We start from the raw sequence: 15,907 nt of genomic DNA, 5'->3' as shown, positions 1-15,907 counted from the left end.
TAGTCAAACAGGCAGAGTTCATCAACAGTTAAGCAGTTCAGCAATTAAGGGGTTAAGGCAAGCAGAGTAGTCAAACAGGCAGAGTTCAGCAACAGTGAATCAATACAACAATTCAACATACAAATATACAGCACCCAGGAGCACAAGAAGTAACACCTATACTTGGGCACAGGTGAGAGGGACTGAGGCCTTTACATAGGGAAGACAGGGTGGGTGGTGATGATGTCATCACCGTGCTGCAGTTACACTGCCATATCCCTAGCAACAGGAGGGGTGCCTGTGTCAGTGGCAATGGCCACAGCAGAGCAGAGAGCAGCATTACAGAGCCCCCTTCTCAAAGGGTACCTCCGGGACCCTACATAGGCTTGGTGGGATGTGCAGCATGAAATCTGGAGACCAAAGAGGGAGCATGCACATCACGGTCAGGAACCCAGGAACAATCTGCCATGGAGTAGCCCTTCCAATGTACGAGGTACTGTAGTTGCCTGCGCCTGGAGTCCAGGATCTTAGCAACCTCATACTCAGGGTCACCATGAACCAGGAGTGGGGGAGGATGTGTTCGGAGCTGAGAATATCTTTTCTTGATGTAAGGCTTGAGTAACGAGATGTGGAAGAAAGGGTGTATGCGCAGGGTTCTGGGCAAGGCCACTTTGTAGGCAACAGGAGACAGTCCTTTAAGGACCTTGTAGGGGCCGATAAACCTAGGCCCTAATTTGTGACTGGGATGACGTAGACGAATATAGTAGAGACCCAAACATGATCACCTACCGAAAAGGCACGAACAGAAGCTCTATGATGATCAGCAAACCTCTTGTATCTGGAGACAGCTGAACATAACTAAGAGCGAATACGTTGCCAATGAGACTGAGCAGAAAGAGGAAAGACACGAGGTTGGTAACCTGCTGTGGCTTGAAATGGAGAACATCATAGAGAAGAGTGCCAGTGAGTGTTCTTTGCCAGCTCAGCTAGGGGCAACATCTCAGACCAGTTAGTATGGAGAGAATTAACAAAAGTTTTGAGATAGGCTTCGAGATCTTGATTCACTCTCTTAGTCAGCCCATTAGTCTGAGTATGGTAGCCGGACGACAAGAAAACAGTGGTTCCAATCAACTTGCAAAAGGCTCTCCAAATGGCAGAGATGAATTGTGGACCTCTGTCGGAAATAATATTCATGGGAATGCCATGAAGTCGTGCCACATGTAACAGAAAAAAAGACGATAACTCTTGAGCAGATGGCAGTTTCTTTAAGGGTACAAAATGAGCCTGGAAAATCGATCTACCACAACCCAGATAACCGTATGATGGTCAGAAGGAGGGAGGTCCACAATGAAATCCATTGTTATGTGTGTCCAAAGTTGTTTGGGAATGGACAATGGTTGGAGTAAGCCAGGAGGCAAGGATCGAGGAGTGTTATTGGCAGCACAAGTCGTGCAGGCTTTCACATAATCCAGAGCATCGGTCTTTATGGTAGGCCACCATAAATGCTTGGAAAGAAGCTTAAAAGTTCTTGTTAAACCAGGATTTCCTGAAAGTTTACTATCATGAGCCCAGGATAGCACAGGAGTGCCGAGGTTCAGAGGTACAAAGAAGATATCGGGAGCCGCAGGGGCTTCAGGAGGCTTTCTAGACTGGGCATGTTGCAGTCTTTGAAGAAGAGAGGTGTTAAGTTGAGCAACCACACAGAAGGGGGTACGGGTATGATGTGTTCAATAGGAGCATCAGAGGAATCACTTGACTGAGGAAACTGATGGGAAAGGGCGTCAGCCATTTTATTCTTGGTCCCAGGAAGATAAGAGACCACAAAGTTAAAACGGGACAAGAACAAGGCCCACCTGGCCTGTCGAGGATTGAGTCTATGAGCAGTCTCAAGGTACGTCAGATTATTATGGTCAGTGAGAATCTGAATGGGCATTACAAGGTATTTGTAATGCCCTGATCACAGTTTTTTAGCTGATGTGAGTTAGAACCACAGTAGAAACACAGTCTCAATCTCCTTCTTCTCTGTCTTTCAGATTCTGTGGGTTTGAGGAAGGAGAGAACCATGGGTTCCTCTACTGAGTTAATTGGAGGTGTTGAAGGGGTAGAGGATGGTCTAGAGACTGGATGAGTAGGAGGATGGGAAGGAAGGTTTCTACGAGTTCTGTCTCTCTCAGCTTGTCTCTCCTGAAAGCGAGAGTCCAGAGAAATACAAAGTGCTATGAATTCATCCAGGGAAGTAGGGACATCACGATAGGTAAGCTCGTCCTTGATGTGTTCATACAAACCTCTCCTAAAGGCCGCCTTGAGAGCACTGCCATCCCAACTGGTCTGGAGTGCCAAAGTGCAAAACTCGATGGCATATTGTGCCACAGTTCTATTACTCTGGCGGAGATCCAAGAGTGAGTACTCTGCAGCAGCAGCGTGGCCAGAGGTCCCGAAAACAGAAGATAATATAGAAGTGAAAGCATCAGCATCGTTCAGGATTTGAGTGCTCTGTTCCAAAAGAGGAGAGACCCAGGCTAGGGCCTTGTGTTTCAGTAAGGAAATCATAAAAGTGACCTTTGACTGATTCAGGAAACCCCTACAGTTGGTAGTACCATCACACTCGTCAAGCAATGGTATCCAGGGTATACTTCCAGAAGCAGAGGAAGGAGCTGTGGCACTAGCAGCAGGTACTGGCTGTGTTACAACAGGAGCAGCGTTCTTTTCAGCAACCAGTGAGGAGAGCAAAGTGGTTATAGCCTGTAGTTTTGAATCCACACTCTGCAATTGTGCGGTATGTGATCCCAGCATCAGACCCTGATGAGTAAACTGCATTTGCTACATCATTTGGGTCCATGGCCCAATTATAATGTAATGCTTGTGGGATATTCCACTATCAGACCAAACTTGGCCAGTATTAATGTTATCCCGGTGTCAAGCTGAAATGATAGGCAATATCCCAGAGCAGAGAAAGTTAGCAAAATGAGGAAAACAGTACTCACACTATGCAGGGTAGTCTTTGGCGGCAGCAGGTAGGAATCAGCGGTTAGGCAGTTCAAGGGTAAACCACTTGAAGGACTGAAACAGACAGGATAGTCTCTGACAGCAATAGGTAGGGAATCCAGCAGTAAGACCGTTCAAGGGTAAATCAATAGAATGGTCAGGCAGGCAGAGTTCGGCAACAGAATGGCAATCCAATATTTTAGGGTTAAGGCAAGCAGCGTAGTCAAAAAGGCAGAGTTCATCAACAGTTAACCAATCCAGCAATACAGGGGTTAAGGCAAGCAGCGTAGTCAAACAGGCAGAGTTCATCAACAGTTAAGCAGTCCAGCAATTTAGGGGTTAAGGCAAGCAGCGTAGTCAAACAGGCAGAGTTCATCAACAGTTAAGCAATCCAGCAATGCAGAGTTTAAGGCAGGCAGCGTAGTCAAACAGGCAGAGTTCATCAACATTCAAGCAGTCCAGCAATTCAGGAGTTAAGGTAAGCAGAGTAGTCAAACAGGCAGAGTTCAGCAACAGTAAATCAATACAGCAATTTAGCATACAAATATACAGCACCCAGGAGAGCAAGAAGTAACACCTATACTTGGGCACAGGTGAGAGGGACTGAGGCCTTTACATAGGGAAAACAGGGCGGGCGGTGATGATGTCATCACTGTGCTGCAGTTACACTTCTGTATCCCTAGCAACAGGAAGAGTGCCTGTGTCCATGGCAACGGCCACAGCAGAGCAGAGAGCAGCGTGACATATACCTCCAAGGGAGGAGGAGGAGAAAGACATGCCTAGAGGCCTTTGGACACAGCTGCCAGCAGTTTCCTGAGGATTTTGCTGTTACAGATGATGACTACCACAGTGCAGGAAGGACAGAAACAGGAGAAGCAGCAGCTGGCCTCACAGTACATAATCTTCAAAAATGCACCACTAAGGGAGAAGGAGGACAAACGTGTCAAGAGACCCTTGGACAAAGAGGCCAGCTGTGACCTGAGGATTTGGCAGTAATGGGTAATGAACACCACACAGCATGTAGAACAGGAGCAGGAGAGTCAGCAGCAGGCAGAGGAGTTACGGAACTAGGTAGGCCTCACAGTACATAAACCTCAAAAATACACCTTCAAGAGAGGAGGAGGGAAAAGACAGACCTAGAGCACCTTGCAGTGGTCAGCAATTCCCTGAGGATTTGGCATTGATGGATAATGACCACCACAGAGCAGGAAGGCCAGGAGAAGGAGTAAAAGCAGCAGCAGGCATCATATTTACTGAGCTAGATAGGACACACAATACATAAACTTCAAAAAAATACACCTCCAAGGAAGGAGGGGACAATGACATGCCTAGAGCCCCTTGGACAAAGAGGCTAGCAGTTCCCTGAAGATTTGGCAATGTGACCACCACAGAGCAGGAAGAGCAGGAGCAGGAGTGGCAGCAGCAGCAACAGGCAGTGGACCTACTTAACTATGGAGGCTTAACAGCACATAAACCTAACAAATACACCTCCAAGGGAAGAGGATGGCAAACATAAGCATAGAGGTCTTTGGACATAGTGGCCAGCAGTTCCCTGAGGATTTGGCATTACCGAATGATGAGATACCACAGAGCTGGAAAGACAGGAGCAGGAGAGCAGCAGCAGGCAGCAGAGTTACTGAACTAGGTAGGTCTCACAGTACATAAACTTCAAAATAAACCTCCAAGGGAGGAGGAGGAGAGACGTGCCTATAGGCCTTTGGACACAGGGGCCAACAGTTCCCTGAGGATTTGGCTTTAACAGATGATGACCCCCCACAGAGCAGGAAGGGCAGGTTAGGCAGCAGCTAGAAACAGACTTACTGAACTAGGAAGACCTCACAGTACATAAACTTCAAAAATGCACCTCAAAGGGAGGAGGAGGACAAACAGGTACATAGAGCCCCTAGGACAAAAATGCCAGCAGTTCCCTGAGGATTTGGCATTGGTGGATGATGACCATGACAGAGCAGGAACAACAGGAGCAGGAGAGGCAGCAGCAGGCAGCAGAGTTACTGAACTAGTTAGGCTTCACAGTCCATAAACCTCAAAAACACACCTCCAAGGGTGGAGGAGGACAAACACATGCCTAGCTCTGCGTAATCTGTTGGCGCTTTAAAAATAACAGGTGAACTTTTTCACCAGTAGCTTTTAAACATTTACATTTGTTAAATGGAAATGAATGGAAATGTTTTACAAATATTCAGTATTTGTTTAGTTTTAAACAAAACAAATACTAAATAGTGCAGCTAATTCAGGAAACTAATTTTGCCAAATATTAATAATGAAAAATTTGTCAGAAACAAATTTTTCCCAGCTGTACATCTCTAATAATAATAATAATAATGATAAAAGAGCACCTTGATCACAGTGGCCAGCAGTTCACTGAGGATTTGGCAATAACTGATGATAACCACCACAGAGCAGGAAGGGCAGCAGCAGGTAACAGATTTAATGAACTAGTTAGGCCTCACAGTATATAAACCTCAAAAATACATCCCAAAGGAGGAGGAGGATAAAGATGTGCCTAGAACCCCTTGGATAGAGTAGCCAGCAGTTCCCTGATAATTTGGGATTGACGGATGATGACCACCACAGAGCAGGAAGGGCAGGAGCAGGAATGGAAACATTTTCAAAATCCAGATTTGGAATGTTAAAAGGACTGTCTGCTTGAAACTTTTTATTGGTTTCAAGGAGATGTCCGCGTGACTTTAGAGCTCCGTAACTACTGCGGCTTGTTCTATTGCCATCAACCCTTATGGGCCATTACGGAGCAGCTAAATTAAGGTGAAAGGCAGGGGAACCCTCAGTGAACTTACCAGACCTAGTAAGCGGGGACTAGACAGCCACAAAACCGCTACTGCAGATACACACAGGGCCGCTCTATGGTTTGGCGCCATTTCATCTGTGGCCAAGTTCGGAACACACGCACTCCTGAAACTGAGAAGGTAGGCGCGTGTAACACTACACGGTGCTGTTCCACATTAAAGAAAGTGTCTAAACCCAGTTTGCACCACATACCCTTATCATAAGCAGCTAAAATAAGCTGACCTCTCTGTGGTTGAGCACTTTACAGAGGGAATCATAGAACTTAAGAATACCATCAGTACCTTGCTATTCACACAGTATCATGGCCCAGATCTGACAATATGGCAACTTGCCAGATACAATCGGATAGTCTAACGGAGTAGTCGAAGTTCCATCCCTTACTGGCTAATTACACATGATAAATAAAGAATATACTATGCAAACTGCATGTTGGGATGAACTGTCCTAGTGCTTAAAACCTTCCAGGCCCATCATAACCAGACAAGGCCTCATTGCAGCCTATATTATATTAGCATCTGTCTTCAGCAGATTAGAGCTCCTTTTAAATAATTATAGGCACTCTCAAATCTAATGAAGCAGTGGGAATAATGTACATAAACTAGCTGTGGACCTTCCTTTTCCCATAACCCACTTATAGGAGAAGATATATTAGAAAGTTCTATCAGCGCTAGACTGCAGTTGTTATCTACAGCTCCTCAAAAAGCAAAAGGGTCCTTAGCTAAACCCTCAATGGAAATTGACGTGGTGGAAGTGGGTTCAAGGAGCGCCAAAATAGGCAGAGATAGATATTTAATTGACAATGATAAATATACAAGTTTATACAATGCTAAAAATCATGGATCCATGATAAAAACAATAACAATAGAGTATACGAACAGTTTGAATAAATTAAAAATGGAATGGAAATTAAAATCAGGTGGCGGTCCTGACGCTAGATGGTAGTACAAACTCTAATAACAATAAGCATATGTTAAAATGCTGCTAAAATGCCACTAAAATGATGCTAAAACAGGCATAAATCAAATTAGCCTATAAAGACACGAGGAAATAATGAATCACAAATATACCGGTGGGTGGGAAGTGTCAATAAAGTTTCAAAAAGGCAATAAAAAGTGTTAATAAAAATAAGTGTCAATAAAAATGTCAAAACAGGAAATAACAAAGTGGGTCCTGTGGTTTCACAAAAAAGTTGTGGAGGGTGCACAAACAAATGTCATTTTGTTTGTGCACTTCCACCACTTATAGGAGAACCTTTAGTTCCAGGATTCTTTCGAGGGCCTGCTATAGCAGTGCACATAAATCTGGTCATCATGGCATAAAAAAAATAATAAACCAGATAAAGTCCCAAAAACATCCAGCCTTTCCAGACAAAAGGTTAGTGCCTTTTTCAAGCCTACGGAACCTCTAACAGAAACTTTTATAGATACCACAGGGGCTCAAGAAGATTTTGAAAATATATAATTCGCCATTCCTCATGGCGATCAGGCCCCAGTCACTAAAGCCGACTACCCTACCCTCTAAAGAAGTCTCACAAGTAGGACAACTCATTAAAGAGGGATTAGTGGAAGTAAATAAAGATATAACCTGTTTGTGAAACAGGGTGGCTCAGCTAGAGGAGGTGACGGAATCATTATACAGTAACACTAACTCTCTCACTCAGCAGTCATAAGATCAGTCAGATACCATCAACCAGCTACAACTACAATTGGAGGACATTGATAACAGAGGCAGACGACAAAATATCCATCTCAGAGGAGTCTCTGAATCAGTTTCTTCTGCACAAATATCGAAATATCTACAAGCCTTGTTCTGCCATCCTCTCCAAAACCAAAGCCTGGAAGTTATACTCATGGATAGGGCCCATGGAGCCCTAAGACCCATCCCCAAAGAACCACCCCCCGGACATAATCATTAAATTTCACTAATTTCAAGACAAAGAAAGATAATGGGGGCGGCAAGGAAATCCTAACCCCCTCTCTTTGAGGGGTCATTCCTTACAAATATTCCCTATAGATGAGGCTTCCCATTTTGCCTAAAAGTCTCACGAAAAACAACCAGGTGCATACTTACCGGTCTACAGAGGACATTGACTGTTTTTGTGATACCCTGGGTATAGCCCAGCCTTCCCTGCCTAGACTAAATGAACAAGGTAACGATCATGACACAAGATCAAAGTTGTCAGGTCCTCTTCCTCAACGCGAACCTTGGATAAGGGTGGCTAAGAAGAGGCAGAGGTACCAAGTCTAATTGAGACGCATGATTTATTTGCCTGAAAGTAGGATGTTAACTCCTGTTTCAGTTTTTTGTTGTTGTTTTTTTCACCCTGGAGAGAGGGGGGTTGTTCGATGATGGTAGCACCTATATCAGGAGACATTGTTGTAGTAGCTCCTCTACTCTAGTGAGATGATTGAGAGACTCATGTTTAGTTCTTCAGTATTTATTTCCAACCCCTTAGGTGTGGTAAGCATTTAGGGATAAGGTTAATATAAAGAAACTAAATAAATAGCGCAGTTTGCTCTGACAATGTCAGTAAGTTTTATTGTTAACTGAGTTGTATTCTCTGTTCATTAGTTCACAGTTTTCTATTCCTTAAAATAGACCATATACAGATGGCATGCGACAGGTGTGCTCCTCTAAGTTATGTCCAAATTTCCCCCATGTATTACTTGCTTGTACGATCCCGGCAGAATACCTATATAAAAAATCCTAAGCACGGTTATAAAGCAGTCTATAGGTTTTTTCTGTAATCCTTTGAATCAAAATGTTTACTGTTATGTTGTTTTTATTTTTGCTTTTCAATGTTTTTGTTTCAGAAATTATTTTAACTATGCAAGAGAAGATTTTATATATATCCGAGAAATGTTGTTGATGCGGGAAGGACGGGGACCCCACCCTAGGTATGTCTCTTATTCATTTGTAACCCCGAGGCACTGTGATCGCATAAGACAGACCTTAGTTCTTTACACAAATGTCTACTAATAACTTAATATTTGCAACCCAAAATGTGAAAGGGTTGAACTCCCCCACTAAACACTCTGTGGCCTTGAGCTGGTTCAAAAGACATCAGTGCAACATAGTTTTTATACAGGAAACACACTTCGCCAGATCATCAGAACCCAGATGTTCTTCAAAATACTGCCCTCCAGGTAGATCAAAAATTTACAGATAAAGAGGGTAGATATATAATATTAATTGGCACTCTATATAATAGACCAATAACATTGATTAATATATACTTCCCAAACTCTCATCAGGATGTTTTTATTAAAAGAGTGACAAATTTACTGCTCAGTGTTCAGAAGGGAATTGTAATATTGGGAGGAGATTTAAATGTAGCACTTGAACCCTCATTGGATCGCTCTAAAGGAAAAACTCAGGTACCCTTTAAAACTTTCAAAAAACATATCCCAGGCACTATGTTCCAATACATTAATAGATACTTGGAGACTCCTACAAGCAGGGAAAAAAGATTACACTTTTTATTCTTTTCCGCAAAGAGCTCACTCACGTCTAGATTATTTTTTCATTAATCAGGTTGGCCTCCCACAGTTATCATATGCTGATATAAAAAACACCTCTTGGTCGGATCATCATATGATGATCATGAACTAGCTTGCAAACCTGGCCCTATTACACCATATATATGGAGGTTAGATGATGCAATGCTTCACAATCCGGAAATAGTAGAGAAAATAGAGAAGAATATAAAAGAATACTTCCAGTTTAACTCTTTAGATTCCATCAAAATGACCACAATCTGGGAAGCTCATAAAGCAGTAATCAGGGGAGAGTTTTTGAAGCAGAAAGCCCAACTAAAACGTAAACAGAATGAATCTTACTCTAAGTTAATGAGGGAGATTTGTGAGTTGGACAGAAAGCATAAAAAGACCAATTAAACTTGAAATTCTTAAATGAATTACAGCAGGCTAGAAAAGCCCTAAATGTGCTACTTGACAATGATGCTTATGCCAAAGCCCTGTATCTTAAAAATATGTATTTTTTTTGGTGGGAATAAGGCAGGAAATCTGTTGGCAAAATCTCTCAAAAAGAAATCTTTAAGTAACCATATACATAAGATAACTTTGGAAGAGACCTCAGTCATAGATAACCAAGGTATAGCTACAGTGTTTAGGAAATATTATGAGAAATTATATAACTTACCTCCCCCAACTGACTTGACCCATGCGAGTTACCCATGAGGGTTACGTGAACACTTTGGCTTTGCCAATCATGTCCACAGAGGAAGCAGAGGAATTAGACTCCGCTATTACAGTACAGGAAGTTGTAGGAGTAATAGAGGTGCTACTGGGGGTAAAAATCCTGGGCCAGATGGCTTTTCTAACGCCTATTATAAAAAGTTTAAAGACAGCTTGGCCCCGCACTTAACTAACCTATTTAATGCAGTGGATAATGGTGAGTCATTCCCCAAATCTTTTCTAGAATCCCACATCACAGTCTTACTCAAACCCAATAAAACTTCGACCCTTCCTGGAAATTATAGACCCATATCACTTTTGAATTCAGATCTAAAGATATTCTCCAAAATTGTGCCATCTTTGGTTCATCTTGACCAAGTGGGATTTATCCCCCATAGAGAGACAAGGGACAACACCATCAGAGCTCTTCAGTTGACAGATTATATAAAACTCCATAACATACCTTCCATTTTAATATCTATGGATGCAGATAAAGCATTCAATAGACTTGATTGGACCTTCTTAGCTAAAACTCTTCAGAGATTTGGATTAAAAAATATTATCCAGAATATTCCAATTATACTCTGTCCCCTCAGCTAAAATTAAAGTAAATGGCCTTCTCTCTGAATCTTTAACCATATCCAATGGTACCCAACAATGCTGTCCATTGTCTCCCCTTTTATTTATCCTTATCGTGGAAGTTCTCGATTCACGCATCCGCTCAAATCACCAGATTACAGGTATCAGGATAGGTAAGGAAGAAACTAAACTGATGATGGATGTGTACGATGTATTGGTGTCCCTTGCCTCTCCTCAATTATCTCTCCCACATCTTTTGAGGGAGTTGGATGTTTTTGGTTGGTTTTCATCTTTTTCTGTTAACACACAAAAAACATAAATGCTCAATATATCTATGTCCCCAGCTGAATTTCTAACTTTACCCAACATATGCCTTTTTAAGCTTCAACATAAATCCCTTAGATATTTGGGAATAGAACTCACAGAGAGCCACCGACAATTGTTTTAATTCAACTACCAAAGGATGCACCTAAATGTCCAAACTACTTTACAGGAATGGTCATCCAAAACTCTTTCATGGTGGGGCCGTATCCAAACGGTAAAGATGACAATTCTCCCCAGGATTTTGTTCCTTTTTCAGACTATCCCTATTTCGTTATGATCCAGATTTATCCATAGGTTACAAGCAAGCATTAATGAATATATATTGAATACAGAGTAAAACACTGTATAAGTTACTGGATGAGGGCGGGATGGGTTCTCCAAACATTAGATCATATTATGAAGCTACCATTCTGCAGAGAGTTGTAGATTGGTACAAAAGCACTGTCTCTAAAGCTTGGGTGAAAATGGACTCTGATATCTTACAGTTCCCACAGGTGGGAGCATTGTGTTGGGTTAATAGGGTAAATAGACCGAGTATCATTCAGCAAATAGCGATATACAAACACATATTTATCTACTGGGACAAATTCCAAAGAAATTCCAGGGGTGTATCGTCACTCTGTTCACCGTTGTCTCCCATATTTTTTAATAGTGAATTTTTAGGAGCTGCCTTTTCAAAAAATTATGATAATCAATTATGCGGGGATTCTATCCTCATTGTGAAAATTATAGAGAATGGCAATCTTAGATCACAACATGTTTTGATGCAGACAGCAGGAGAATTTTTTGGCTCCTGGCTAAAATACGCACAATTTCATCATTTACTACAAACTTCCACATTTAGGGCAGACCTGATTAGACAACCAACAAGGTTCGATAAACTATGTTTAGAAGGTAAACAGGTTAAGGGCTCTTTGTCATTAGTTAGAAGATACTTGTAAAAATCTCTTATAAATTAAATGCCCTCGTATACCAATAAATGGAACGCTGAACTTGGCATGCCCATTACCATTTAGGACTGGCAAAATATATTTAAACGTACACATAGATCTTCACACTCGGCTCAATTTTAAAATAATAACTCGCTGCTACTTGACCCCAGCTCGCCTTCACACTATCTATCACAATAGCACAAATACCTGCTGGAGGGAGTGTGGTTGTGTAGGTAATATGATACATGTATAGTGGCAATGTGAAGGAGTGAAGCTTTTGTGGAGGGAAGTAGATAATCTAGGAAGATATTTGTTGGGTGATGATTTTGTTTTGAGATTTCCCCAGGTAATCCTGAATGCTAAACCTCCGATTACTTGCAGGATACGATTAGCATTATTTCAAATCGCCATAAACGGGGCAAAGTAATTGCATGCCATTGGAAGAAAGCTGTATCTCCTCCAAAACAGCTATGGCTAGATAGCATAAAGAAGTTATTAATATTAGAGGGGTATGGGTATTTTAAAAATCAGAACTTAGATTTTTTCCACAATATTAAATTTTATTGGGAACAATATATCCAGTCCAAGGTGTGAATTGTGGTCTTGTAGGTTTATGGGGTCCTCTGTCCTTCTTGTAATAGATAAATGGATTCTTGTTATAGATGAAAGGTTTCTCTTTTTATTGTAAAAGTCATGTGCTGAAACATTGTAAACTTTAACATTTATAATTGTGTTAATTGTATACTGTTTAATTGAAATTCTTAATAAAGAATATATAACAAAAAACAAAACAAAAAAAAAACGATAGATAATCCCTTTATTAAACATTAAAAAATAGATTATTTTAATTGTTCAAATCCTATAATGTAAGATTTATGTTAATATTAATTGTCTATATTATCTGTTCCCATTGAAAATAACGGTAAGGAAATCAAAACCAATATTTGTCTGAACCAAATACCTGCATGGAAATAATTTGGCCAAGCCGAACGTTTAAAAGAATCCAAAACAAATCTTTTGGATAAAATGAATTTTTCACTCATTCACAAGCCTAATTATATCCTCATCTCTCAAAAGATAGACTGGGGAAGCCTGCTCAACTCTTCAGTCTTCTCCATGACAGCTTGGCACAATCAGATCATCTACATCTTCTGCAGTGCCTGCTCTGCTTTCTTCTGCAGTTGCTCAGAGACAGATTGGGATAAACCCACCTGGCTGCTGATATAAAACATGGAGGGAATCAGGAGAGTACGGAACTGGCAGTGGTGGAAATGATGAGGGCACTGGGGTGAACATTAGTGCAGGTAGTTTTGGGAGTAGAATGCTTGATATGTAAACGTAGGCCACGTGTAACCTTGGACCCACTTCCAATCTTAATACTAGGCTTGGAGCTAAACAATGTCAATTCAGCACCTTCACCATCAGTTACCCTCACTGCTTGCTTTTGTTTTATGGATGGGCTTAGATAACAATTACTGCTATTAATGCTGCTGCGGCTGCTACTAGTCATAGTGGTTGTTGGCCCTGCATATCTTCTACTCCAGGTGCACATGGGATTGCATGCAACAAAAATTCTGAAGATAACCCTGTTGCTGCCACAACTGCCGCTGCTCCTCTAGATGTTTGAGCTGGAGGAGCAGATTGTAGCCTTGAAAATTATGTTTGACTCTGTGAAGCAGAGGGAACAGTGCTTGTCCTCCCGCTCATTAGACAAGTAGAAGTTACTACAGAATATGGAATGATAGTGAGTTTGCTGGTGACAGGGGTACTACTGGTGGCAGTGGTACTGGAAACATAGCACACTCTAACAGACTAAAAATTTTATTTTATGACAGAATAATATAACAATATATTATTAACCACAAGGTTTTTTTTTGTTGGTGCCCCCACTGCAATAACAAATATGGTTTCAATTAGATGAGGGGTACACCGTACTAAGATATATGTAATTCTGTATGTATGCTAGTAACAGTATAAGCAAGAGACATGCATTGTGTAACATATAGCAGCCACTGAGAAATTATTATTATTGTTGTTATATATTTTACAACCAAATGAAAAGGTATGCTACATAACTATTATGGTGCTGTAGAAATCCTATAGCGAACTGCCAGGGGCCCCCAGTGCAATAACAAAAATATTTTTTTTCAGTTACATGAGGGGTTCTAGTAATATGTATATTAAATATCTTATAATATATTATTTATATAATATATTTAAAGATTATAAAAAAAATATGCACTAACTGCAAGAAAAAAACAGATTCTGCACTCAATGGGTTTAAATTAAACCTTTTCTCCCCAACAAAGGCAGGAGACCTACCTACTCCTTCCAGCTATGCCCCCACTGCAATATGTATTAAGCTACAACTCTGTAACACCGAATTATTCAAGAAAAAGAATTCATCCCTGGTCCCCAGAGTGAAACAAATATTGCAGTATGGGCAATGACGTACTACAAGGCAAAAAAATCTGATTCTGCTCACAAAGGTTGTTTTCTAAAAAAAAAAAAAAAAAAAAGCACACACAGTTGACAGAGACAAACACAACTGCACTGTTCAGAAGCCAAAATGAAAGTGATTAAAGATGGCTGATGGAGAACAAAAAACATCCAGTCTGGTTCCTCTCGTAGATAAAAGGTGAGTATCTTTATTGGCATCATATAAAAAGCAGCACAAACAAATAACACAGCAAGAGAGCAACCACGTCAACCAGACTACAGACTACTAATTAACAACTGAGACTATGATGGTCATACTACACTTCCGCTAAGCTATTATACCATGGGGCCGATTTATCGCGGCCCTAATGGGGCCATATACCCCTGTTTCTGCGCGAGCCTTCAGGCTCGCCGGAAACAAGAGTTAAGAAGCAGCGGTCTCAAGACCGCTGCTCCTTAACTCATAGGCCTCCTCTGAGGCTGCGGACATCAATCCGCCTGATCACATATGATCGGGTTGATTGACACCCCCTGCTAACGGCCAATCACAAGCTGTTCACCAGAAATGCTTGTGGAATGTTAAATGCCGACATCGTATGCTGTCTGCATTCAGCGATATCGGGCTGTAGCGGATCATGTCCGGCAGGTAGTAAATCGCCCCCCTTGTGTAAGTCAAAATCAAGCCTCGATTTAAAAATGCTACCATTAATATAGATTCGATACAATAAGCAAAGAATCTAGAACTTGGTAACTTTTTTAACTGTTTTAAATTCTAAACAAACAGTCGGCTAGATTTAGAGTTTTGTCGGTAAAAACCTGCGGCTCTAACGCTCCTTTTTTTTCCAGCGCACCCATAAGGCAACGCTGGTATTATGAGTTTTCTGAATGGCTGTGTTAGGCTCTGAAAAGTGAGCGTTGAGCCAAATTTAGCACCACTTCAACCCTCAATACCAGCTTTGCTTACGGTAGCAGTAAGCTGGAAAAACGTGCTCGTGCACGATATCCCCATAGGAAACAATGGGGCTGAGCTGGCTGAAAAAAAACCTAACACCTGCAAAAAAGCAAAGTTCTGCTCCTAACGCAGCCCCATTGTTTCCTATGGGGAAACACTTTCTAAGTCTACACCTAACACCCTAACATGAACCCCGAGTCTAAACACCCCTAACCTTACACTTATTAACCCATAATCTGCCGCCCCCGCTATCGCTGACACCTGCATTTTATTATTAACCCCTAATCTGCAGCTCCGGACACCGCCGTCACCTACATTATACCTATGAACCCCTAATATGCTGTCCTTAACATTGCTGACAACTACATTATATTTCTTAACCCCTAATCTGCCCCCCACAATGTCACCACCACCTACCTACACGTATTAACCCCTAAACTGCCGACCGGACATCGCCGCCACTATAATAAATGTATTAACCCCTAAACCGCTGCAGTACCGCCTCACAAACACTATAATACATTTTATTAACCCCTAATCTGCCCTCCCTAACATCGCCGCCACCTACCTACAATTTTTAACCCCTAATCCGCCACCCCCAACGTCGCCGCTACTATAGTCTACACCTAACACCCTAACATGAACCCCGAGTCTAAACACCCCTAACCTTACACTTATTAACCCATAATCTGCCG

General features: G+C 41.6%; 1 protein-coding gene across 1 annotated transcript in view; it reads right to left on the bottom strand.

The window, feature by feature from the left end:
• The window catches only part of LOC128636553 (olfactory receptor-like protein OLF1), a 77,603-nt gene extending 64,272 nt beyond the window's left edge, over positions 1-13,331 (bottom strand). The window contains exons 1-2 of the mRNA XM_053689547.1: positions 13,074-13,331; positions 10,774-10,861 (exon numbers count right to left, since the gene is read on the bottom strand). Of these exons, the coding sequence (XP_053545522.1) occupies positions 10,774-10,861; positions 13,074-13,331 (346 nt within the window). The remainder of the gene's footprint in view (positions 1-10,773; positions 10,862-13,073) is intronic.
• Between the last annotated feature and the right edge of the window lie 2,576 nt (positions 13,332-15,907).

Source organism: Bombina bombina, chromosome 7 (genome assembly GCF_027579735.1).
Source record: "Bombina bombina isolate aBomBom1 chromosome 7, aBomBom1.pri, whole genome shotgun sequence".
Classification (NCBI taxonomy): domain Eukaryota; kingdom Metazoa; phylum Chordata; class Amphibia; order Anura; family Bombinatoridae; genus Bombina; species Bombina bombina.
Note: the sequence above shows the minus strand (reverse complement) of the source record. Positions and strands in the feature narration are given on the sequence as shown.